Genomic DNA, 26108 nt, shown 5'->3' with positions numbered 1-26108 from the left:
GATAGAGACAGAGAGCAAAAGAGATGGATATGGGAAGGCATACGTAGGGGATAAAGAGACTGAGATGAAGAGATGGAATGAGGGACAGGGGGAGGGAGTGGTGCTCTCCTCCTTACAGCTCACAGTGGGGGTTCTGTTTGTGCCCTAATACTCTTCCCTCATTTCCCCTCCTTCTCTCCTCCCTCCATCCGTCCATCTCGTCATCCCTGGGAGGCATGTGGCGTCTAGGAAAAGAAGGGAACGGGAGGAGAGGAGAGAGAGAGAGCATACATACTAAAGATCCACTTACCTTGCCTGGGACCCCATGTCTCTCAATCACCTAGAGCGGACTGATGAGATAGGGCCCCTCTCTCGATCGCCCTCTTTCCCTGTCCCCCCACCCCTCTCTCTTTTTCCCCTCCCATAGATATTCTCTCTCCCTCTCTCTCCTTCCCCCGCTCCCCCTCTCTTTTGTATAGATCTGGTAATGGGAGGGTAAGACAGAAGCCGAACTCCCATTATTGAGTGAATTTAGCACCTTGGACAGCGCTTCACAATCTTTATTGCTTTGCTGACCCTCCTGGCATGTCCTGTGAGCGTGTGTGTGTGTGTGTGTGTGTGTGTGTGTGTGTGTGTGTGTGTGTGTGTGTGTGTGTGTGTGTGTGTGTGTGTGTGTGTGTGTGTGTGTGTGTGTGTGTGTGTGTGTGTGTGTGTGTGTGTGTGTGTAAGAGAGAGAGAGAGAGGGATACACTCAGGGGGGAGAGCAATTTTCTGTTTGTCACTCCTCCAGCACATTTCCTGGCCCCGGCACATTCATTTTTAAAAAGGGTTTTACAAGGCTCATAATGTCTACATCACACACATACACACACACACACACACACACACACACACACACACACATACACTGTTTGTGTGTATTGATTTAGATTACAAGGGTTGATAGGATAATCTCAGGGCAGAGATTAGGGTACTACAGATTACAGACTATTACAGGTGTATAGAGAGGCTGTCATAGACAGGCTGTGTAGTGTCATAGGCAGTCTGTAGTGTCATAGGCAGGCTGTGTAGTGTCATGGGCAGGCTGTGTAGTGTCATGGGCAGGCTGCACTGTGTAGTGCCATGGGCAGGCTGTGCTGTGTAGTGTCATAGGCAGACTGTGCTGTGTAGTGTCATAGGCAGGCTGTGTAGTGTCGTAGGCAGGCTGTATAGTGTCATAGGCAGGCTGTGTAGTGTCATAGGCAGGCTGTAGTGTCATAGGTAGGTTGTGTAGTGTCATAGGCAGGCTGTGTAGTGTCATAGGCAGGCTGCGTAGTGTCATAGGCAGGCTGTATAGTGTCATAGGCAGGCTGTGTAGTGTCATAGGCAGGCTGTATAGTGTTATAGGTAGGTTGTGTAGTGTCATAGTCAGGCTGTGTAGTGTCATAGGCAGGCTGTATAGTGTCATAGGCAGGCTGTGTAGTGTCATAGGCAGGCTGTATAGTGTCATAGGTAGGTTGTGTAGGGTTAGTGTGTCAGCTAGTGATGTAGTGTGTTAAATGAATTGATGGATGATCCTTCTAGAGGTTAGGCTGAGGGAAGATGTTGACAGGATTGCTTGTTGATGGTTGAATGATGGAGAGAGACTCATGTTTTATTCAGAGGTAGAATCTCTTTCTCTCTCTCTCTCCTCTCCCTCTTTTTTTCCATCCCTCAATCCTGCATTCATAGCACAATGTGTAATAAAATGGAGTAAAGCTCTGTGAAGATTTCCGTATTCACCCCCTCATTCTCTCTTCCTCCACAGGAAGTCATTCTAAAGAGAGCGGCAGACTTGGTAGAAGCGCTCTACGGGATGCCACACAATAACCAGGTGAGACACACACACACACACACACACACAAAATGTTCCCACACATGCAAAAACACAGATCCCCATCCCTCACCCTGACAGTGGGAAGAGTGGAGGTGGAGAAGGAAAGGTATGGGCAAAGTGAGGAGGACAGAAAACATTTGATGAATCTATTAACCATGTTTTGCCTCTCCCTCCTCTCAGTACATTTTTTTGTATGTATTTTAATGTAACCTTTATTTAACTATGCAAGTCAATTAAGAACAAATTGTAATTTACAATGTTGGCCTACCAGAAGGCCCCCCTTTGGGATGGAGGCTGGGATTAAAGATGTAGGACAAAACACACACAACAACAAGAGAAACACCACAACAATTCATAAAGAGAGACCTAAGACAAAACCAAGATGGCGTAGCAGTCGGACATGTGTTTTTGTCTTTTCCCGTCCTGTCCCGTGTTTATATCGTTTTCTTCGCCACACCCAATGTGGTATGGATCTGCTATTCTTATACTTTAGAACCAGAACCCCCATCAGAAGCTAGCCAGCTAACTAGCTACTAGCTAGTAGTCAGTTAGCCACTTCTAGAGGTCCTCACCGTTAACTTGGACATCAGCCAACCTCAACCCGGTCAATTCCTGATAGTCTGCACAGCGCGATATCAACCCAGAGCATATCGGACTGCTTTTTCTCTACCACATCTCCGGATTCCCAGCGCAAGCGCTAAACCTTTACACCAGATCATCGCAGGTAGCTAGCTGCTATCCGAGTGGCTACTCCTGGCTAACGTCTCTGTCCCGAAGCAAGCACCAGTTAGGCTGGAGCTAGCCTCGAGCTAGTCCCATCTCTCAGCTAGCCGAAGAGGTCCACCAGCCAATTCTTGGGCTACAATACCTCTTTTGCCAATTGTCCTGGACGCTTTAATGCCGACACGGAGCCCCGCTGATCCATCACGACTGGTCTGCTGACGTAACCGTCCAAGGTGGTTTCAACAGGCTCTTCCGTTGCAACTTCGCCGGATGCCCATCTGCCAACTCTGACCCGCTAGCTGTCAGAATCGCCATGTCTCCAGCTGACCTAGCGACTACAGAATTGGCTCCCTGAATCATCTAGTGCTACTCTTTGGACCATATGATCACTCGGCTACACATGCCTCTCCCTAATGTCAATATGCCTTGTCTATTGCTGTTTTGGTTAGTGATTATTGTCTTATTTCACTGAGAGCCCATATCCCTGTCCAATATGCCTTAGATAGCCCTTTTGTTCCACCCCCCACACATGCCGTGACCTAACCTGGCTTAACTGGTGCCTCTAGAGACAAAGGACCCTGTGAAGATGCAGGAGGAAACAGGTACAAAAGTATCTATATCCACAGTAAAAACGAGTCCTATATCGACATAACCAGAAAGGCCGCTCAGCAAGGAAGAAGCCACTGCTCAAAAACTGCCATAAAAAAGCCAGACTTTTAATTTTGTCTGGCATGCCATTCCAAATCAAATTGAATCTTTTTTGTTCATATAATTTAAAAAGCAGGTTAATAGGTGTAGGCAAAACTATAAGTAAATAGGTAAACTGTGATATGACTAAAGAGTTAATCGGGGTGATTTTCCACAAATAGACAGGTATTTTCCTTTCCATGGTAGCAAGATCTTATCTATTTTTGCTAACTTTCTATGAAAATGTATTAGAGTGAGATCATTTCTTTCTCTTGGGATTTCTATACCGAGTATGTCTACATCCCCGTCAGACCATTTTATTGGTAAACTACACGGTCATTTAAAATTTGCATTTAATTAGTGATTCGATACGTAATATTATTTAGTGATTTGATACGTATCATAATTTGGTTTTAATCCAGAGAGGTTAGCAAAAGAATCTAGATCCTCTATGATGCTGTGGAGGGATTCTAATTGTGGTTTTAAAAGGAAACGTGTATCATCAGCGTACACTGACACCTTTGTTTTTAAGCCATGGATTTATAATCCCTTAATATTATTGTTGGATCTAATTTTAACAGCTAACATTTCGATGGAAATAATATATAGATATGCCGATAGTGGACAACCTTGTTTTACTCCTCTAGACAGTTTAAACCTTTCTGAGATGTAGCCATTATTTACTATTTTACACTTAGGGTTACTATACATATCTTTAACACATTTTAAAAGAGATTCTCAAAATTGAAATATTCTAGGCATTTATATATAAACTCCAGTCATACTTTATCAGAAGCCTTTTCAAAATCAGCTATGAAAACCAGGCCTGGTGTCCCCGACATTTCATAGTATTTTGTTGTTTCCAGTACTTGTCTTATATTATCCCTAATGTATCATCCATGTAAAAAACCTGTCTGATTTGGATCAATAATATCTGACAATACTTTTTCAATTCTATGCGCCAAGCATTTAGCTAGAATTTTTGCATCACAACACTGAAGTGTAAAAGGCCTCCAATTTTTTAAATGGACTGGATCTTTATATATACCACTTTGGTCCTGTTTCAGTAATAATGATATCAGACCTTCTTGTTGCGTGTCTGATAATCTACCATTTATATTGGAGTGGTTAAAACATGCTAATAATGGTCCTCTGAGTATATCAAAAAAAGTTTTGTATACTTCCACTGGTACAGTATGCCATCCAGCCCTGGAGTTTTCCCAGCCTTAAAGGCTTTAATTGCATCAAGAAGTTCCTCCTCTGTAATTTGGCCTTCACAGGAGTCTTTCTGTACAGATGTTAATTTTACATTATTATTAGGAAAAAAATCCATACAATTAGTTTCAGTTAGTGGAGATGGAGGAGACTGAAACGAAAACATATTCTTAAAGTACTTTACTTCCTCTTTCAAAATATAATTTGGTGATTCATGCGTGACTCCATCATTTGTATCAAGTTTCTATAAAAACAAATTGGTAGAATTTCTATATTGAAGATTGAAAAATAATTTGGTGCATTTTTCCCCATATTCCATCAAGTTCGCTTTACTTTTATAATATATTACACTGGATCTTTCTTGAATAAGTTCCTCCATTTCTTTTTGTTTTTCCTTTAACTTATTCTGTGTCTTCATGGTAAAGTTTTTATTGCTATCTAACTGTACTGTTTGTCCTTCGATTTGCTTTGTTAATATGGACTCTTTTAATCTAAATTGCTTTTGTTTTATAGATAAGTACTGAATTGCATGGCCTCTAAAGGCAGATTTAAAAGTGTCCCATACAATAAGGGGATCTGCTGTACCTATGTTATGTCTGAAAAAGTCCGTTATACATTCTTCTGTCCTAGTTATAAAAATGTTTTCATCTAGTAGGCTTTGATTAAATTTCCAATATCCTTGCCCACGTGGAAATTCTGTAAGAGTAATATATATGCCAATTATGTGATGATCCGACCGCATTCTGTCCCCTATCAACACTTTTTTAACTTTTGGTGCCAGAGAGAATGACATAAGAAAGTAATCAAGACGACTAGCTTGATTAAGCCTCCGCCATGTATATCTCACTAGGTCAGAGTATTTAAGTCTCCATATATCCACTAATTCCAATATATCCATGACATTCATGATTTCCTTAAGTGCCTGAGGGTGATAGTTTGTGGTGTGATTTCCTTTCCGGTCCATAGAGGTATTTAAGACCGTGTTAAAAGTTGATAAATTCTTATATATATTTTCAATGGAGCTTGGATAGTCATTATTTGGACCGTATAGGTTAATAAGCCATATCTGTTTATTGTCCAATAACATATTTAAAATAATCCATCTACCTTGATGATCTGTTTGCACAATTTCCACATCTGGATCAAAATGACTGTTAATTTATACCATCACCCCTTTTGAATATCTTTGCCCATGGGAGATATATATTTCACCCCCGATTCCCCCCCCCCCAGTCCTTTTTCCACAAAACGTTGAATGAGTTTCCTGTAAACAATAGCTATTAGCCAGGTAAATACTGATTGTCTTTTCTTATTATCTGCTAACCAATTACAATTATAACTGGCTACACTTATTTCACCACTTAACATAATGAGACACAACTTTCAATTCTATTTATCAAAATATATGTTTGTAAACGTACCATTAAAAAGTAAGATGATGATTGAGTGTCTATATAGCTGTACCATGATATTTGCATTGCTACTAAGTAAACCTCCAATTGGTCCCCACTATTCCACCCGCTAAAAGCCCTCCTCATCCCAATGCCCGGCAGACCACCCCCGACCCCCCGTATCCCAAGGCCCTGAAGAGGCTGGGATCCATCCTTGGAAAAGAGCACACAGTGCCACTCACAGAACAGAAGCAGATCAACCACCAAATGCATTTCCATCGCCATCACCTTGATTTCTATTATATATAGCCATCAAAAAAATATATACATATTTTAAAAATCCTGTTTATCTTATTTTCCATAATTAGCTATTAATATTTGTATTAATGTAGGCAATTTATGCAAAGGATTTTATCTCTCACCTGTCTCGCCATTACCAAAATGACATTATTGCAAGCAATTATTATATTAGCAAACAATTATTGTGAATGATCCTATATTGTCCCTAACATCTTTTGCTCCCTCGTAACAGTTGTGGGATACACACATACACCCACACACTCATACACACTCAACCCTTTCCCACACACAACCATAGACTCAGCTGCTCAACAGTTGCACCATCCCAGAGCCCAACTCAAGAAAGGTCTTGATTTACTAATGCATATACAGTTGCAGCTGTATGAAAAGGCCTGCAAGACTGTGCAAAAAAAATGGGCAGAAATGGAGAGATTTTATTAACCATTGTCACGTCCTAGATGATGGAGGTCACATATACCCCTTTCCTCTGAAACACCCATAACATGGTCCCCCGTATTGACCATATTCCCAAGCATCTCTATGCAGTCAGACTTTTGATTTTGTGCCACAATAATATACCCCCTCTCTGAATGTCTGAGTGTGACCCCCTCCCCATGGGTTACTGTAGCTAGTGTTGCTAGCACTGCCATTGCCCTAGTGGGGGCACCCCACCGGAATCCCCACCTGCTAGGTACAAGGTCGTCAAGGTTCTCATTAGCAGCTTTGAGAATTTCCTTGTATATTATGATCTCCCTTTAGGGGGCTTTGGCTTTGCAGGACCAACCCTGCCAAGCAGGCTCAGAATCTAGAGGGGGCAGTGCTGCTCTATGTCTCTGACCGCATTTTGGCTGCATACAGACCGCTTACAGCAGGCCCATAAAACAGTTAGGGACTTCTCCTTAGTATCTGGGACATTCAGGTGGGTGTCTGGGGTATAGGGTTGTGGACCGTTCCATCAATATAGGATCATAAATTAATTAATTAGATGTATAATTCATTTAAAAAATGTAGTTCCCCATGATAGGACAATAAATAAGTTAAATGTATAATTTATTTTAAAACGCTGTTCCACCGTGATAGGACAATAATTAAATAAATAAGACGTATAATTCATTATTAAAAGTATATCCATCATCTGAACAACATTGAAAGCTCTCTCACAGCCCTGCTCACAGCAATACATTGGTTCTGGGATATGCAACCATTTCCTTTCTCACTCAACGCCACACTTTCCCAAAAACCAAGAAACACACACCACACATACTGTGCCTTCTGTTTACTGAGTTTTTATCTTCACCATGTTGAATTAGTGCTTTTGTTTTCCAATTAGTTATATTTGAAGATATATAGAAAAGCTGTATTTTTTGTTGTATTATTACAATCCATAACCAGGCTAGAATTGTGCTTCATTATTTTCCTCGTCTATAAGAACTTTGTCATTGTTTAAATAGCCATGGAGTAGTCTTTGTTTCTCTGAACTGGTTATCAATATATAGTTTATCGACTACGAGAGCTGCTCGTTTCCCTTTTCATCTATTTTAATTGAAAATTGGATACAGAACTTTACGCCGTTCTGCAATTTCCTTCGGGAACTGGTCATTCATGGCAATTTTCGTGCCATTAAGTCTTTTACCCATTATTGTATCTTTAAGTTTAAGTTCATTAACTTTGGTTTCAATCTTATTGACTGTCCCTTTCAGCTTGTTTGTGTCTTTCTCCAGTGTCGCAGCTTTTTCAACTCTTATCTTCAAATATACCCAGTTTGTCATTTATTGATTTTAACAGATCGGTTTCGACCTTTACCATTTCCGGGGGTGAAAATATGAAATCGTCTGTCTTTCGTTTTTAAATAGGTTCTGTCTTACTCTCCGTCATGTTTGGGTGTTGCTTGTTTTCGTAATATTTGTCGATACATTTCACTAGTCTTAAGATGTGTTGTTATCACCCACCAGATTGTGTATGGCTAGTATTTAGTCTAACTTACCGATATTGAATATTAGGTTTTTATCTTGAGGTGCTCTACATAACTACGTTCAGTCCGCCATCTTCCTTCTCTTTTCGCTGTTTGTTACCTATGCATGGTCAGTCCGCCCTCTTCCTTCTCTTTTCGCTGTTTGTTACCTATGCATGGTCAGTTCGCCCCCACCTACATGGACAGAGTACCGGTGCCCCCTGTATATAGCCTCGTTATTGCTATTCTTATTGTGTTACTTTTTATCTTAGCCTACTTGGTAAATATTTTCTTCTTGTTGAACTGCACTGTTGGTTAAGGGCTTGTAAGTAAGCATTTCACGGTAAGGTCTACACTTGTTGTGTTCGGCGCATATGACAAATAAAGTTTGATTTGATTTAAAGAGAGACCTAAGACAACACCACAACATGGCAGCAACACATGACAACACAGCATGGTACAAACATTGTTAGGCACAGACAACAGCACAATATGGTAGCAACACATGGCCACAACACATGACAACACAGCATGGTACAAACATTGTTAGGCACAGACAACAGAACAAAGGCCTAAAAGGTAGAGACAACAATACATCACGCGAAGCAACCACAATTGTCAGTAAGAGTGTCCATGACTGAGTCTTTGAATGTAGAGATAAAACTGTCCAGCTCGTTCCAGTCGCTAGCTGCAGCGTACTGAACAGAGGAGTGACCCAGAGATGTGTGCTTTGGGGACTGTCTAGATTTAACCTTAGCCTGCAGCTTGGATATGTGCTTAGAGAAGGACAGGGTACTATCTAGCCATACTCCTAAGTACATGTATGAGGTGACTACCTCAAGCTCTAAACCCTCAGAGGTAGTAGTCACACCTGTGGGGAGGGGGGCATTCTTACAGAACCACAAGACCTTTGTTTTGCAGGTGTTCTGAATAAGATTAAGGGTAGAGAAAGCTTGTTGGACACTAAGAAAGCTTTGTTGTGGAGCGTTTAAAACAACATCCAGGGGGGGTTCTGCTGAGTATAGGACTGTATCATCTGCATATAAATGGATGAGAGAGCTTCCTACTGCCTGAGCTATGTTGTTGATGTAAATTGAGAAGAGCGTGGGGCTTAGGATCGAGCCTTGGTGACAGGCAGTGACTGTTCTGACTTTACACACTGCACTCTTTGAGAGACGTAGTTAGAAGAAAATAAACAACTGAGCCTTATAGAAGAACTCTATTACATTTAATTATATTATTTTCTATTCCATTAAATGGAATCTAACATGCCTCTCTCTCTATCAGGAGATGATTCTGAAGCGGGCAGCTGACATGGCAGAGGTGTTGTATACGACGGTGCCACGCGGCCACAACCAGCTGACCGGGTTAGGCAGTGGCTCCGTCCACGCCAGCATGATGGCCGTCAATTCCTTCGCCGGGTCAGAGGTCACACAGACAGCCAATCAGGGTGAGCCAAAACATAGGAACCAGGAAGTTAAATGGTTTTGTGTAATGTATGAAAACTACGTATAACTTTTATATTTTTGTCTCATTCTCTCTCTGTCTCTTCTTTCTCTTTATTTATCCCTTTCTTAATTCTCTCTCGCTCTGTCTCCTCTCTCTTCCCCCCATCCCCACCTCCTCTCTGTATCACTCTCTCCCCCCTCCTCTCTCGCTCGTTCTCCTCCCCTCTCCCCCTCTCTCCCCTGTCTCCCCTCTCCCTCCCTACCTCTAGGTTACAGTAGGAGTAGCAGCAGTGCATCTCCTCATGGTTATGTCCCCAGCACCACCCCACAGCAGACCAGCTACAGCTCTGTTTCCACTAGCATCAACGGCTACACTGACTCTGGCATGACCACGCTAGGAACCTCACCCAACTTCCTCAACGGGTCAGCCGCCAACTCACCCTACGCTAGTGAGTACCACACTACACTGTCCACACTACACACTAAAACCTCCACACTATGTACCCTATACCATTGAGTGCCACAATGAACCCTCCACACTGTACCCTGTGCCCTACATGCTATGCCCTACGATAAAAAGAGAGATATAGATGAGAGAAATGTACAATGAAAAAGAAAGGGGCGGTGAAAGACCATTGGTTTCTTTAAGAGCGTCCTTTATGTCTATAATGGCTGTTCTCATTCTCTCTCCTCCTCCCCCAGCTGTCTATAATGGCTGTTCTCATTCTCTCTCCTCCTCCCCCAGCTGTCTATAATGGCTGTTCTCATTCTCTCTCCTCCCCCCCCAGCTGTCTATAATGGCTGTTCTCATTCTCTCTCCTCCTCCCCCAGCTGTCTATAATGGCTATTCTCATTCTCTCTCCTCCTCCCCCAGCTGTCTATAATGGCTGTTCTCATTCTCTCTCCTCCTCCCCCAGCTGTCTATAATGGCTGTTCTCATTCCTCTCTCCTCCTTCCCCCAGCTGTCATAATGGCTGTTCTCATTCTCTCTCCTCCTCCCCCAGCTGTCTATAATGGCTGTTCTCATTCTCTCTCCTCCTCCCCCAGCTGTCTATAATGGCTGTTCTCATTCTCTCTCCTCCTCCCCCAGCTGTCTATAATGGCTGTTCTCATTCTCTCTCCTCCTCCCCCTGCTGTCTATAATGGCTGTTCTCATTCTCTCTCCTCCTCCCCCAGCTGTCTATAATGGCTGTTCTCATTCTCTCTCCTCCTCCCCAGCTGTCTATAATGGCTGTTCTCATTCTCTCTCCTCCTCCCCCAGCTGTCTATGATGGCTGTTCTCATTCTCTCTCCTCCTCCCCCAGCTGTCTATGATGGCTGTTCTCATTCTCTCTCCTCCTCCCCCAGCTGTCTATAATGGCTGTTCTCATTCTCTCTCCTCCTCCCCCAGCTGTCTATAATGGCTGTCTCATTCTCTCTCCTCCTCCCCCAGCTGTCTATAATGGCTGTTCTCATTCTCTCTCCTCCTCCCCCAGCTGTCTATAATGGCTGTTCTCATTCTCTCTCCTCCTCCCCCAGCTGTCTATAATGGCTGTTCTCATTCTCTCTCCTCCTCCCCCAGCTGTCTATAATGGCTGTTCTCATTCTCTCTCCTCCTCCCCCAGCTGTCTATAATGGCTGTTCTCATTCTCTCTCCTCCTCCCCCAGCTGTCTATAATGGCTGTTCTCATTCTCTCTCCTCCTCCCCCAGCTGTCTATAATGGCTGTTCTCATTCTCTCTCCTCCTCCCCCAGCTGTCTATAATGGCTGTTCTCATCTCGCTCCTCTCCCTCCCTCCCCCAGCTGTCTATAGATGGCTGTTCCATCTCCTCTCCTCCTCCCACCAGCTGTCTATAACTGGGCTGTTCTCATGTCCTCTCTCCCTCCTCCCCCAGCTGGGTCTATAATGGCTGGTTCTCATGCTCTCCTCCCTCTCCCAGCTAGTCTATCTGATGTCTCATCTCTCTCCTCTCCCCCAGCTGTCTATACAATGGCTGTTCTCATTCTCTCTCCCTCCTCCCCCAGCTGTCTATAATGGGCTGTTCTCATTCTCTCTCCTCCTCCACCAGCTGTCTATGATGGCTGTTCTCATTCTCTCTCCTCCTCCCCCCCAGCTGTCTATGATGGCTGTTCTCATTCTCTCCCTCCTCCTCCCCCAGCTGTCTATGATGGCTGTTCTTCAGTCGCCTCTCCCTCCTCCCCAGCTGTCTATAATGGCTGTTCTCAGTCTCTCTCCTCCTCCCCCAGCTGTCTATAATGGCTGTTCTCATTCTCTCTCCTCCTCCCCCAGCTGTCTATAATGGCTGTTCTCATTCTCTCTCCTCCTCCCCAGCTGTCTATAATGGCTGTTCTCATTCTCTCTCCTCCTCCCCCAGCTGTCTATAATGGCTGTTCTCATTCTCTCTCCTCCTCCCCCAGCTGTCTATAATGGCTGTTCTCATTCTCTCTCCTCCTCCCCCAGCTGTCTATAATGGCTGTTCTCATTCTCTCTCCTCCTCCCCCAGCTGTCTATAATGGCTGTTCTCATTCTCTCTCCTCCCCCCCCAGCTGTCTATAATGGCTGTTCTCATTCTCTCTCCTCCTCCCCCAGCTGTCTATAATGGCTGTTCTCATTCTCTCTCCTCCTCCCCCAGCTGTCTATAATGGCTGTTCTCATTCTCTCTCCTCCTCCCCCAGCTGTCTATAATGGCTGTTCTCATTCTCTCTCCTCCTCCCCCAGCTGTCTATAATGGCTGTTCTCATTCTCTCTCCTCCTCCCCCAGCTGTCTATGATGGCTGTTCTCATTCTCTCTCCTCCTCCCCCAGCTGTCTATGATGGCTGTTCTCATTCTCTCTCCTCCTCCCCCAGCTGTCTATAATGGCTGTTCTCAGTCTCTCTCCTCCTCCCCCAGCTGTCTATAATGGCTCTTCTCATTCTCTCTCCTCCTCCCCCAGCTGTCTATAATGGCTGTTCTCATTCTCTCTCCTCCTCCCCCAGCTGTCTATAATGGCTGTTCTCATTCTCTCTCCTCCTCCCCCAGCTGTCTATGATGGCTGTTCTCATTATCTCTCCTCCCCCCTACATTAAAGACACTTAATTAAATCAATAAACTAATTGCAGGAGAAGCAATTCAATTCCAGCTCTTTAATTCTCTTGGATGTTAACACGTATTTTAACATGCTCAAACGGACCAGCGATGACAGCAGACACTTTCAATCAAACACAGACACACAGAGAGGCACGCGCACACACACACACACACACACACACACACACACACACACACACACACTACGAAGACAATTTTGATCAATACCTTTCTGCTGGCCGGCTTACTACTTCCAGTTGTCATTAATTGATTTGTTAGACCTCCTTCATAAGTGGACTATGGTTGCATCCCAAATGGCACTCTATGGCCTACATACTGCCCTATGTGGCCTGGTCAAAGGTAGAGCACTATATAGGCTGCCATGTGTACTATATAGGCTGCCATTTGAACAGGCAGAGCTATAAAATGTATTTTGTCTTTTGGGAACCTATGTCTTACAATATACCCACACTGTCCCCATAACCTACTGAAATGTTCTGGGAACCTTTAAAGAACTCAAAAAGGCTGCTCCGTCAACATTCTTGCAACATCAAAGGAACGTTTTGTGCACCGTGATACAAACGTTAACTGAATGTCAGCACAACTGGACAGCTTTAGTGTTTTGGGAACCTATCTCTTGTCATATCCCCACAACGTTCCCATAACCTAAATAAACATTCTGGGAACCTTTTAAAGAACAGATTAAATGTGAGAACATTTGCTTCAACCTAGCGAATGTTCTGGGAACTTTCACAGAACCAATTTTGGTTTGCTGGGAAAACATTACTGGTATATTGTGTTATTACATTACCAGGAAACCTAATAACAACTTTTTGGGAATGTTATGTGGTGGTTGTTACAGATGTGTGCACAACATTTTAGTTTTTGTTAGGAGAACATTCCAAGCATATTTAATTTAAAACGTAAAAATACAAATAAAATACAAATGTTATCATCATAATTTTTAAATAAAGGCATAACTAGAACTTAATGGGAATCTTAGGTAATGTTCTGGGAATGTTCCCAGTCTACTGGGTTATCTGTAAGATCTATAACAGCTGAACTGAGTCCTGTTGTCTGTAAGATCTATACCAGCTGAACTGAGTCCTGTTGTCTGTAAGATCTATAACAGCTGAACTGAGTCCTGTTGTCTGTAAGATCTATAACTGCTGAACTGAGTCCTGTTGTCTGTAAGATCTATAACAGCTGAACTGAGTCCTGTTGTCTGTAAGATCTATAACAGCTGAACTGAGTCCTGTTGTCTGTAAGATCTATTACTGCTGAACTGAGTCCTGTTGTCTGTAAGATCTATAACTGCTGAACTGAGTCCTGTTGCCTGTAAGATCTATAACAGCTGAACTGAGTCCTGTTGTCTGTAAGATCTATAACTGCTGAACTGAGTCCTGTTGTCTGTAAGATCTAAAACAGCTGAACTGAGTCCTGTTGTCTGTAAGATCTATAACAGCTGAACTGAGTCCTGTTGTCTGTAAGATCTATAACTGCTGAACTGAGTCCTGTTGTCTGTAAGATCTATAACTGCTGAACTGAGTCCTGTTGTCTGTAAGATCTATAACTGCTGAACTGAGTCCTGTTGTCTGTAAGATCTATAACAGCTGAACTGAGTCCTGTTGTCTGTAAGATCTATAACTGCTGAACTGAGTCCTGTTGTCTGTAAGATCTATAACTGCTGGACTGAGTCCTGTTGTCTGTAAGATCTATAACAGCTGAACTGAGTCCTGTTGTCTGTAAGATCTATAACAGCTGAACTGAGTCCTGTTGTCTGTAAGATCTATAACAGCTGAACTGAGTCCTGTTGTCTGTAAGATCTATAACTGCTGAACTGAGTCCTGTTGTCTGTAAGATCTATAACAGCTGAACTGAGTCCTGTTGTCTGTAAGATCTATAACAGCTGAACTGAGTCCTGTTGTCTGTAAGATCTATAACAGCTGAACTGAGTCCTGTTGTCTGTAAGATCTATAACAGCTGAACTGAGTCCTGTTGTCTGTAAGATCTATAACAGCTGAACTGAGTCCTGTTGCCTGTAAGATCTATAACAGCTGAACTGAGTTCTGTTGTCTGTAAGATCTATAACAGCTGAACTGAGTCCTGTTGTCTGTAAGATCTATAACAGCTGAACTGAGTCCTGTTGTCTGTAAGATCTATAACAGCTGAACTGAGTCCTGTTGCCTGTAAGATCTATAACTGCTGAACTGAGTCCTGTTGCCTGTAAGATCTATAACTGCTGAACTGAGTCCTGTTGCCTGTAAGATCTATAACTGCTGAACTGAGTCCTGTTGCCTGTAAGATCTATAACAGCTGAACTGAGTCCTGTTGTCCCTCCTGTTGTCATCTGTTGACCAGTCCCCTTCTGTTCCTCTCGCCTCCCCCTCCTCTGTTCCCGTCCCTCTCTCTAATCCTGCCTCTATCCTCCTCGTTCCTCCTTTCTTTCCTGCCCTCCCCTTTAATCCTCTCCCTCCTCCCTCTCTCTCTCCCTCCCCCTCTCTCTCCCCCTCCCTCTCTCCTACCTATCCCTTCTCTCTCTCCTCCTCCCTCCCCACTCTCCTTCCTCCTCTCTATCTTTCTCTCTCCTCCAGTTGTTCCCTCCAGTCCCACCATGGCCTCCACCACCAATCTTACCTCTAACTGCAGTAGTTCTTCAGGCATCTTCTCCTTCTCTCCGGCCAACATGGTGTCTGCTGCGGTCAAACAGAAGAGCGCCTTCGCCCCCGTTGTACGGCCGCAGACCTCCCCTCCACTCACCTGCACCAGCACTATTGCTAACGGACTGCAAGGTAAGCTAGCATGTTGGCTAGTTAACAATGCTAGCGAGGCAGTAATTAGTCTATGGAAAGTTAGCCAATTAGTCTATGACCTGTTGGTGAGTTAGCTAGAGTCAAGCCAACTCTATACCTCTCTCGATACCCCCTATCCCCTTTTATAATAATGTTGTGGTTTTCTTTACCCTTCTCTCCCAATTTCCCCTCTTCGTCTTCTTCTTCTTCTCCCCCCTCTTTCTATCTCCCTCTCTTCCTCCCCTCCAGTAGATCAGTCTTTTGTGGACTCCCCCTCCAGCTCTCTTCAGGGTCTGGCCTTCTCCTGAAGTATGTTAGCTCTCTCTCTCTCTCGCTCTTTCTTCATGTAATCACCCATCAATCCTTCTCTTCTCCCTCTTTTCTTTTGATTATATTGGTTCACTCCATCCTCCATCACTCCCTCTCCACAGTGGCTTTTCTCCTCTTTTCCTTGTACACAGGACTTCCCTTTGTATTTGTCATCCTCTAGTCCAGTTGTTTCTCATATGATCAGAGGAACCCAGTGGTGTGTTGTGGCTAATACTAAGCTAGCTGAAAATAGCTTTAAGGTTTAGCCCTTCAGAGAGGCCCGTTGTGTTGACTTTGTGGGTCATACGAAAAAAAACTAAATCCTTTAGGTTGGTCACAGCAGGGAAACAGTGAATCATGTGGGAACTATTGCTTTAGTCTGCCATAAGGTCTATCTACTGCTTTAGTCTGCCATAAGGTCTATCTACTGCTTTAGTCTGCCATAAGGTCTATCTACTGCTTTAGTCTGCCATAAGGTCTATCTACTGCTTTAGTCTGCCATAAGGTCTATCCACTGCTTTAGTCTGCCATAAGGTCTATCTACTGCTTTAGTCTGCCATAAGGTCTATCCACTGCTTTAGTCTGCCATAAGGTCTATCTACTGCTTAGTCTGCCATAAGGTCCTATCCACTGCTTTAGTCTGCCATAAGGTCTATCTACTGCTTTAGTCTGCCATAAGGTCTATCCTGCTTTAGTCTGCCATAAGGTCTATCCACTGCTTTAGTCCTGCCATAAGGTCTATCTACTGCTTTAGTCTGCCATAAGGTCTATCCACTGCTTTAGTCTGCCGTAAGGTCTATCCACTGCTTAGTCTGCCATAAGGTCTATCTACTGCTTTAGGTCTGCCGTAGGTCTATCCACTGCTTTAGTCTGCCATAAGGTCTATCTACTGCTTTAGTCTGCCGTAAGGTCTATCCACTGCTTTAGTCTGCCATAAGGGTATCTACTGCTTTAGTCTGCCATAAGGTCTATCCACTGTTTTAGTCTGCCATAAGGTCTATCTACTGCTTTAGTCTGCCATAAGGTCTATCCACTGCTTTAGTCTGCCATAAGGTCTATCCACTGCTTTAGTCTGCCATAAGGTCTATCCACTGCTTTAGTCTGCCATAAGGTCTATCTACTGCTTTAGTCTGCCATAAGGTCTATCCACTGCTTTAGTCTGCCATAAGGTCTATCTACTGCTTTAGTCTGCCATAAGGTCTATCCACTGCTTTAGTCTGCCATAAGGTCTATCCACTGCTTTAGTCTGCCATAAGGTCTATCTACTGCTTTAGTCTGCCATAAGGTCTATCCCTGCTTTAGTCTGCCATAAGGTCTATCCACTGCTTTAGTCTGCCATAAGGCTATCCACTGCTTTAGTCTGCCATAAGGTCTATCCACTGCTTTAGTCTGCCATAAAGGTCTATCTACTGCTTCAGTCTGCCATAAGGTCTATGCACTGCTTTAGTCTGCCATAGGTCTATCCACTGCTTTAGTCTGCCATAAGGTCTATCTACTGCTTTTAGTCTGCCATAAGGTCTATCTACTGCTTTAGTCTGCCATAAGGTCTAGCCAACTGCTTTAGTCTGCCATAAGGTCGATCTACTGCTTTAGTCCTGCCATAAGGGTCTATCTAACTGCTTTAGTCTGCCATAAGGTCTATCTACTGCTTTAGTCTGCCATAAGGTCTATCTACTGCTTTAGTCTGCCATAAGGTCTATCTACTGCTTTAGTCTGCCATAAGGTCTATCTACTGCTTTAGTCTGCCATAAGGTCTATCTACTGCTTTAGTCTGCCATAAGGTCTATCCACTGCTTTAGTCTGCCATAAGGTCTATCCACTGCTTTAGTCTGCCATAAGGTCTATCTACTGCTTTAGTCTGCCATAAGGTCTATCCACTGCTTTAGTCTGCCATAAGGTCTATCTACTGCTTTAGTCTGCCATAAGGTCTATCCACTGCTTTAGTCTGCCATAAGGTCTATCTACTGCTTTAGTCTGCCATAAGGTCTATCCATTGTTTTAGTTTACCAGAAGGTCCATACAGGTTGATAGAGGTGCTCTCTCCTTCTCTCCTTCTCTCCTCTCTCTTCTCTTCCTCTCTTCTTCTCTTCCTCTCTCCATGTTGATGGCAGCTAACCACAGTTACCTGTCCATCGGTGTGCTGCTCAGACACACAGACACACAGAAACACAGAATCACAGCTCCTTCTTTAATCCCACAGAGCTGGAGACACTTAGGACATAAGCAGAGCATTAGTGGAGCAGGACAGGAATCCCTCTGTGGTCTCCGTATAAAGGGGGTGGGGGAGTGAGGATATAGCCTCGGTGTCATGGGGGAGGAGAACAGGGGTGAGGAGGGGAGGGAGAGAAAAAAGGTAGGGTTTGAGAGGGAGCATAAGGGAAGTTAAGGAGAGAGGTTGATTAGAAAATAACTGTTTTGTCTAGAAAACCAACTGACTATGTTCTTCACTGTCTATAATACCAGTCACATCAAAATCAAAATCACACATGATTCCAATCTAAATCTATTGACACATCAAAATCACACATGACTCCAATCTAAATCTATTGACACATCAAAATCACACATGACTCCAATCTAAATCTATTGACACATCAAAATCACACATGACTCCAATCTAAATCTATTGACACATCAAAATCACACATGACTCCAATCTAAATCTATTGACACATCAAAATCACACATGACTACAATCTAAATCTATTGGCACATCAAAACCACACATGACTCCAATCTAAATCTATTGACACATCAAAACCACACACATGACTACAATCTAAATCTATTGACACATCAAAATCACACATGACTCCAATCTAAATCTATTGACACATCAAAACCACACATGACTCCAATCTAAAACAACTTCTATTAGCCATGAGCCTATTTATTTTCACTATTTCCTGTCTCATCTGTCATCACTTCATGTTGGCACTATGAGAGAGTTGCCTACAATAAGGCAACACAATCGGTGGCATAACGCAGTTTCATGGGGCCATACTGATCAGCAGAAATCCAAACCAGTCTAATTGGAATGAATTAGAGACATAATCCTGATTTGAACTATACAGGAAAATAAAATAAGGCATGTGATATATCAGAAATTGTGTAATAGAATTATTAATCATGAATACAGTTCATACGGATTTTATACATATTTTCTGCCCGTGCAGGGGTGTGTGGTACGCTAGTGTACACAATCCAAAGGGTTACAGTTAACAGGCTTTAAATGGCACCTTATTCCCTACATAGTGCACTACTTGGACATGTGTAGTGCACTACATAGGGAATTGGGGCTCATGGGACGTAGTCTTGGAAGAGCTGGTTAGACCACAGCATAGCATGAAGAGCTGGTTAGACCACAGCATAGCATGAAGAGCTGGTTAGACCACAGCATAGCATGAAGAGCTGGTTAGACCACAGCATAGCATGAAGAGCTGGTTAGACCACAGCATAGCATGAAGAGCTGGTTAGACCACAGCATAGCATGAAGAGCTGGTTAGACCACAGCATAGCATGAAGAGCTGGTTAGACCACAGCATAGCATGAAGAGCTGGTTAGACCACAGCATAGCATGAAGAGCTGGTTAGACCACAGCATAGCATGAAGAGATGGTTAGACCACAGCATAGCATGAAGAGCTGGTTAGACCACAGCATAGCATGAAGAGCTGGTTAGACCACAGCATAGCATGAAGAGCTGGTTAGACCACAGCATAGCATGAAGAGCTGGTTAGACCACAGCATAGCATGAAGAGATTCTGAAAACACAACGCAAGTGGAAGGCTGTTTCAACTGCAGCCGGTGTTCCAAGTTGGCGGAAACACAGAGGGATGTTTTGGTTTTGAGGGCTTGAGAGAGAGAGAGAGAGAGCGAGAAGAGGGATAGAGAGAGAAAGTGAGAGGGGACAGGGGGACGAGAGAGAGAGAAGAGGGATAGTGAGAGAAAGTGAGAGGGGGCAGGGGGACGAGAGAGAGAGAGAGAGAGGGATAGAGAGAGAAAGTGAGAGGGGACAGGGGGACGAGAGAGAGAGGGATAGAGAGAGAAAGTGAGAGGGGACAGGGGGACGAGAGAGAGAGAGAGAGAGCGAGAAGAGGGATAGAGAGAGAAAGAAAGTGAGAGGGGGCAGGGGGATGAGAGAGAGAGAGAGAGAGAGGGAGAGATATCTTTGTACACCAGATGCTGGAACACATTTGCCGTTATGTGACTGTTCTGATGACGGATGAAACACAGACTGACCTTTCTCTCTCTGTGTGTTTCTCTCTCTCGCTCTCTTTCTCTCTTTCTTTCTCTCTGTCTCTGTCTCACTCCTTTTCCTCTCTTCCCACAAACAGTGATTCCCGGGATGACTGATCCATCCATGTAGATCTGTGAAGGTTGAGAATTTGGGAATGTTGACAGGGAGAGAACGTGTCTCTGTGTCACACTCCAACCCTCTGGACCTGAACAGAACTCAGGCCTTTCTAGAAGGAATCTCATTGGAAGGAAGAAGAAAACGACAAACATAACATTTGTTGATGTCATTTCCTTCCTGGTGAATTTGTGAACCTTCTCAGACACACCTTGGAGTCGAATAATACAGTTATTTAAATTGAATTGAATCGAACTGAATTGAACCAAACTGAATTGAATCAAACTGAATTGAATGTAATTTAATTGAGGAAGGACTGTAATATGTCTCATGACCGTGTCCACATCACAATTGAGTGACAATATTACTGACCTCATGACAAAAGCATTTATTTGTATGCGTATTTATTGATATAATGTTTAAGTTAGATCTATTGTACGCCTTCCTACAGACTGTAACACATACAAACAACACTGAAGCTGATTGGCTATAAGGGTTTGTGTAAGTAGATAGCTCTGACATGACTGGATAGGAGTTAACATGGGTTGTAACTAAGCCGTCTTGTATCAGTTTACATTTAGTAACTGTAAACAAACACTGTATAGCCTCAAAACACAGTTCAAATTATAATGTCCATATCATGGATGGTCATGATATTGTGTCCATAGCCATGTCTAGGAATTTGAGAGTGGTTACATTTCTCCATCTCTCAGCTTTGTACTGAAACCGTGGCGGGGAACCGTACTTTGTTATTGTTTCAACTGTGGATTGTCCCTTTAAAGGATTCAAACAGACTGAGCTGAAAGATAACTTCTACAATTTTAACAAAGATTTTTGCTGCTAACTTATCACAGAAATAGAATCAGAGATGTGCAATTCTCTTTTAATTTCAATCAGAAAACACATGTGATGAAATATCAGGTTAGAATTACAATTTCTGTAATATATTTGTCTCTATAAATATACAAATGATGGGTTTATGATTTGATTTATTTTACTTTGTTTTACCAAAGTTATACTTGTAATTATAATATAAACATTAATATGTCTTAAGGCAGCTCTCGACACAGATGGTCATTTCACTGTCAAGCTCTCATCTATACTTTGCAAAAATGAGAACCACGGATTGAGATACAAAACAGGGATTTCTGTATAAAGTTCTCATTGAAATAATGTATTTATCTTTTGGATGTGTACATTTTGCATTGCTTCTTGACCCTAATTCTAGCTTATTCTGTGTTAGTTTATAAGTGTCAATGTGTCACAGAGTTATGTTTTGTCACCCACTATGTAAATGTGATATCACATGTTTTATTTTGGATCTAGTTGGTTTGGTGCTGTATTGTCTAGACATGCTTCCATGTGTTATTTCCCATCCTAAAATGTTATCTATTTATTTTATTTTTTTGTAGGTTAATAAAAGTTTAGTTTTTCCTGATTTTGAAAATGTTTTTAAAAATGTATGTCCAAAAGCAGAATCTTATTCTTATAGTTTGGATTTCCACCAACTGTCGTTTTCTAATCTAAAGTCCAAACATCAGTCTATGCTCGACCCTGGTTACCACTTTCCAGTATTTACACACACTCAGACACTTTATTCAACCGTTTCCTCCTCTCCCTCTCCTCCACCTCTTGTTCTCCTTCTCCCTCTATTTTTCTCTCTATTGATCCGTTTTTCTCTCTATTGGTCTGTTTTCCTCTACCTTTCTCTCTATTGGTCTGTTTTCCTCTACCTTTCTCTCTATTGGTCTGTTTTCCTCTACCTTTCTCTCTATTGGTCTGTTTTCCTCTACCTTTCTCTCTATTGGTCTGTTTTCCTCTACCTTTCTCTCTATTGGTCTGTTTTCCTCTACCTTTCTCTCTATTGGTCTGTTTTCCTCTACCTTTCTCTCTATTGGTCTGTTTTCCTCTACCTTTCTCTCTATTGGTCTGTTTTCCTCTACCTTTCTCTCTATTGGTCTGTTTTCCTCTACCTTTCTCTCTATTGGTCTGTTTTCCTCTACCTTTCTCTCTATTGGTCTGTTTTCCTCTACCTTTCTCTCTATTGGTCTGTTTTCCTCTACCTTTCTCTCTATTGGTCTGTTTTCCTCTACCTTTCTCTCTATTGGTCTGTTTTCCACTTCTCCCTGTACTATGTTGTGTTTTTGGGAAGTGACCTCTTGTCTGTGACCTTCTCCCTGTACTATGTTGTGTTTTTTGGGAAGTGACCTCTTGTCTGTGACCTTCTCACTGTATTATGTTGTGTTTTTGGGAAGTGACCTCTTGTCTGTGACCTTCTGTGACCTTCTCACTGTATTATGTTGTGTTTTTGGGAAGTGACCTCTTGTCTGTGACCTTCTGACTGTACTATGTTGTGTGTTTGGGAAGTGACCTCTTGTCTGTGACCTTCTCCCTGTACTATGTTGTGTTTTTTGGGAAGTGACCTCTTGTCTGTGACCTTCTGACTGTACTATGTTGTGTGTTTGGGAAGTGACCTTCTCCCTGTACTATGTTGTGTTTTTGGGGAAGAGCTCTCTGTCCTCAACAACTTGATCTCACCAGATCAAGATGATATTTCACGTTTTACAACAGGTTTTGTAACGTTGAAATATGATAATTCCATGTTCATTTTTCTCTGTGATTATGTACTTAACATACCAGGTGTCAGTTCAGCACAATGAGGAACAAGGAGCCAAAGCCAGACAGTATTGACCAGCTTCCTAAACCTATTAGTTAATGATGATTCTGGAGTTATTAATCACATACTGCGCATACCCACCACAATTCATTCAGTCATCATATGCATTTACAATTATCAGCCTAAAATGATCAGGAGGCTGCGATGGGATTAACTTGTTTAAAAAGACAGATCAGAGGATTCTGCAGACCTCAGTGTTCCTGGGTCTCTGCAGTTACTCCAGGCTTCCGAAATGCAAAAAGGGAGATCGACCAGGAAGCACTAATGAAACACAATCTGGGATCGTTAGACGGTGTTTGTGTGTACCATCGGGTACTAACTGGATAAGTGTAGCCAGTGGTCTAGTCACAGAGCGGATTGTCTGCTGACACAGTACAGTGAGTTGTAGACACACAGATGTTAGCAGTAAGAGGAGGTCAATTGAATGATGGGGGTTACAGAATTAATGCTGGGTTCACTTTGACAAAACTAGTCCTGGGGCTTAATGATTCTAATTAGAGTAACAACTAAGGTGTGGCTGAAGGGAGTATTCTTCTCTTGGATTCAGCATGAAGCGAAACACACACAAAGGTGTGGTTTTCTTAATTTTTTTCATTATATATTTTTGCTAGATAAAACATTAAGACATTGCACATTTCTGCCCTTTTTGTAGCCGACCTATCCCCATCAACCTATCCCCCAGAATGCCTTCAAACACGTGTAAAAGTCATTGAGTTACGTGTATATATAAACTAAAGCAAAAAGTATACAATATAATGTAACTTCAAAACAAAGCAAGCGCACAATCGTCTAACCGTTTCAGGTGATCCTATAGGTCTATGCAGCAAGAGGTGGGGCCAAGAATACTCATCTGGAGGAAGGTGATCCTATAGGTCGACCGTATACAGCAGTAACCTCGAGGTGGGGCCAAGAGTACAAACTGGAGGAAGGTGATCCTATAGGTCGACCGTATACAGCAGTAACCTCGAGGTGGGGTCAAGAGTACAAACTGGAGGAAATGTATGGAGCTGATCAAAATAGGAAATCATCTAGTCCCAGGTGGAATAACATTTGTTGGTTGACCCTCAAATGGTATACTTTCTTTTTTCTAATTTTAGGAATAGCATAAAATCTTTTAGCCAAAGAAAGGCTAACGGAGGATTGACAGATTTTCAATACAATAAAATCCTTCTGAGGACTAACAAGGAGGCAAAGGCAATGGCATCTAGTCATCTATTGGACAGGGAAAGACTTCTGGTACTCTAAAAATAACCATTTCTGCACTGGGCTGCAACTCTATATCAAATGTTTCAGAAAGTGTTTTGAGTTGACCAGTAATCTACCAGATGTGGAAAGGACCAGAACATACGGGTCAAGTCCACCAAGGAGCTTTTATACCTGTCACATGTACCATCAAAATTAGGTTGAATTCTGGATAAACTTGAATTACTGAAATGGATACAGTTAAGTACTGTACCTTAAACTGTACAAGGTTGAGCTGGGCACAAGAAGGGCTTCCATTTACCCTGAGTAAGGCACTCTTCCAGACTTACTCAGAGATCTCGCCACCAAGTTCCTTTTCCCACTCAGATTGGATTTTAATTGATGGGTTATCAAGGGACATTACTATAAAAAAAGATATGATATGAGTCCCTTTAGTTGAAATGGTGTTTTCAAAAGAGCACCCAAACCCGATCCAGGTGGTAGAAATGCAAAGGTGGGGCTTTGTTTGTGAATAAACTGCCACATTTGGAAATACCTTTATAAACTTGAATGGGGTAGATTACATTTTAAAGTGAGGTTGTCAAAATTGGCAAAGGTGCCGTCAATATAGAAGTAATTAAACTTAGTAAAGCCATTTCTCTGCCACAGCCTAAAAGCTGAATCCGGTTCAGCTGGGAGGAAGAGGGGATTATTATATATAGGGCCTTGAATAGAGAAACCACAGAATTGACAAAATTCTGTCCACATTTTAAGAGTAGTAATAACAATTGGAATAGATGTATAGCGTGAAGCTGAGAGAGGGAGAATGGATGTGACCTAAAGCTGAGAGAGGAAGAATGGAGATGACTAAAGCTGAGAGAGGAAGAATGGATGTGACCTAAAGCTGAGAGAGGGAGAATGGAGATGACTAAAGCTGAGAGAGGGAGAATGAAGATGACTAAAGCTGAGAGAGGAAGAATGGATGTGACCTAAAGCTGAGAGAGGAAGAATGGAGATGACTAAAGCTGAGAGGGGGAGAATGGAGATGACTAAAGCTGAGAGAGGAAGAATGGAGATGACTAAAGCTGAGAGAGGAAGAATGGAGATGACTAAAGCTGAGAGGGGGAGAATGGAGATGACTAAAGCTGAGAGAGGGAGAATGGAGATGACTAAAGCTGAGAGAGGGAGAATGGAGATGACTAAAGCTGAGAGAGGGAGAATGGAGATGACTAAAGCTGAGAGAGGAAGAATGAAGATGACTAAAGCTGAGAGAGGGAGAATGAAGATGACTAAAGCTGAGAGAGGAAGAATGGAGATGACTAAAGCTGAGAGAGGAAGAATGAAGATGACTAAAGCTGAGAGAGGAAGAATGGAGATGACTAAAGCTGAGAGGGGGAGAATGGAGATGACTAAAGCTGAGAGAGGGAGAATGGATGTGACCTAAAGCTGAGAGAGGAAGAATGGAGATGACTAAAGCTGAGAGAGGGAGAATGGAGATGACTAAAGCTGAGAGAGGGAGAATGGAGATGACTAAAGCTGAGAGAGGAAGAATGGAGATGACTAAAGCTGAGAGAGGGAGAATGGAGATGACTAAAGCTGAGAGAGGGAGAATGAAGATGACTAAAGCTGAGAGAGGAAGAATGAAGATGACTAAAGCTGAGAGAGGAAGAATGAAGATGACTAAAGCTGAGAGAGGAAGAATGAAGATGACTAAAGCTGAGAGAGGAAGAATGGAGATGACTAAAGCTGAGAGAGGAAGAATGAAGATGACTAAAGCTGAGAGAGGAAGAATGGAGATGACTAAAGCTGAGAGAGGAAGAATGAAGATGACTAAAGCTGAGAGAGGAAGAATGGAGATGACTAAAGCTGAGAGAGGGAGAATGAAGATGACTAAAGCTGAGAGAGGGAGAATGGAGATGACTAAAGCTGAGAGAGGAAGAATGGAGATGACTAAAGCTGAGAGAGGGAGAATGGAGATGACTAAAGCTGAGAGAGGGAGAATGAAGATGACTAAAGCTGAGAGAGGAAGAATGGAGATGACTAAAGCTGAGAGAGGAAGAATGGAGATGACTAAAGCTGAGAGAGGGAGAATGGAGATGACTAAAGCTGAGAGAGGGAGAATGGAGATGACTAAAGCTGAGAGGGGGAGAATGGAGATGACTAAAGCTGAGAGAGGGAGAATGGAGATGACTAAAGCTGA

At 42.8% G+C, this 26108-nt stretch overlaps 1 protein-coding gene across 2 annotated transcripts in view; it reads left to right on the top strand.

Moving 5' to 3' along the window:
* LOC115168222 (transcription factor COE1-A-like) overlaps positions 1–21496 on the top strand; it is a 104704-nt gene extending 83208 nt beyond the window's left edge. The window contains exons 12-17 of one of the 2 annotated variants that reach the window (XM_029723296.1): positions 1766–1831; positions 9389–9551; positions 9819–9998; positions 15191–15388; positions 15638–15697; positions 20033–21496. In XM_029723296.1, coding sequence (XP_029579156.1) covers positions 1766–1831; positions 9389–9551; positions 9819–9998; positions 15191–15388; positions 15638–15696 — 666 coding nt within the window. In that variant the 3' untranslated portion in view covers position 15697; positions 20033–21496. Of the gene's footprint in view, positions 1–1765; positions 1832–9388; positions 9552–9818; positions 9999–15190; positions 15508–15637; positions 15698–20032 lie in introns of those variants that run through there. The other variant, XM_029723286.1, reaches the window with a different exon arrangement.
* Positions 21497–26108: the final 4612 nt, after the last annotated feature.

The sequence above is a fragment of the Salmo trutta genome, chromosome 3 (assembly GCF_901001165.1).
Source record: "Salmo trutta chromosome 3, fSalTru1.1, whole genome shotgun sequence".
Lineage (NCBI taxonomy): Eukaryota > Metazoa > Chordata > Actinopteri > Salmoniformes > Salmonidae > Salmo > Salmo trutta.
Note: the sequence above shows the minus strand (reverse complement) of the source record. Positions and strands in the feature narration are given on the sequence as shown.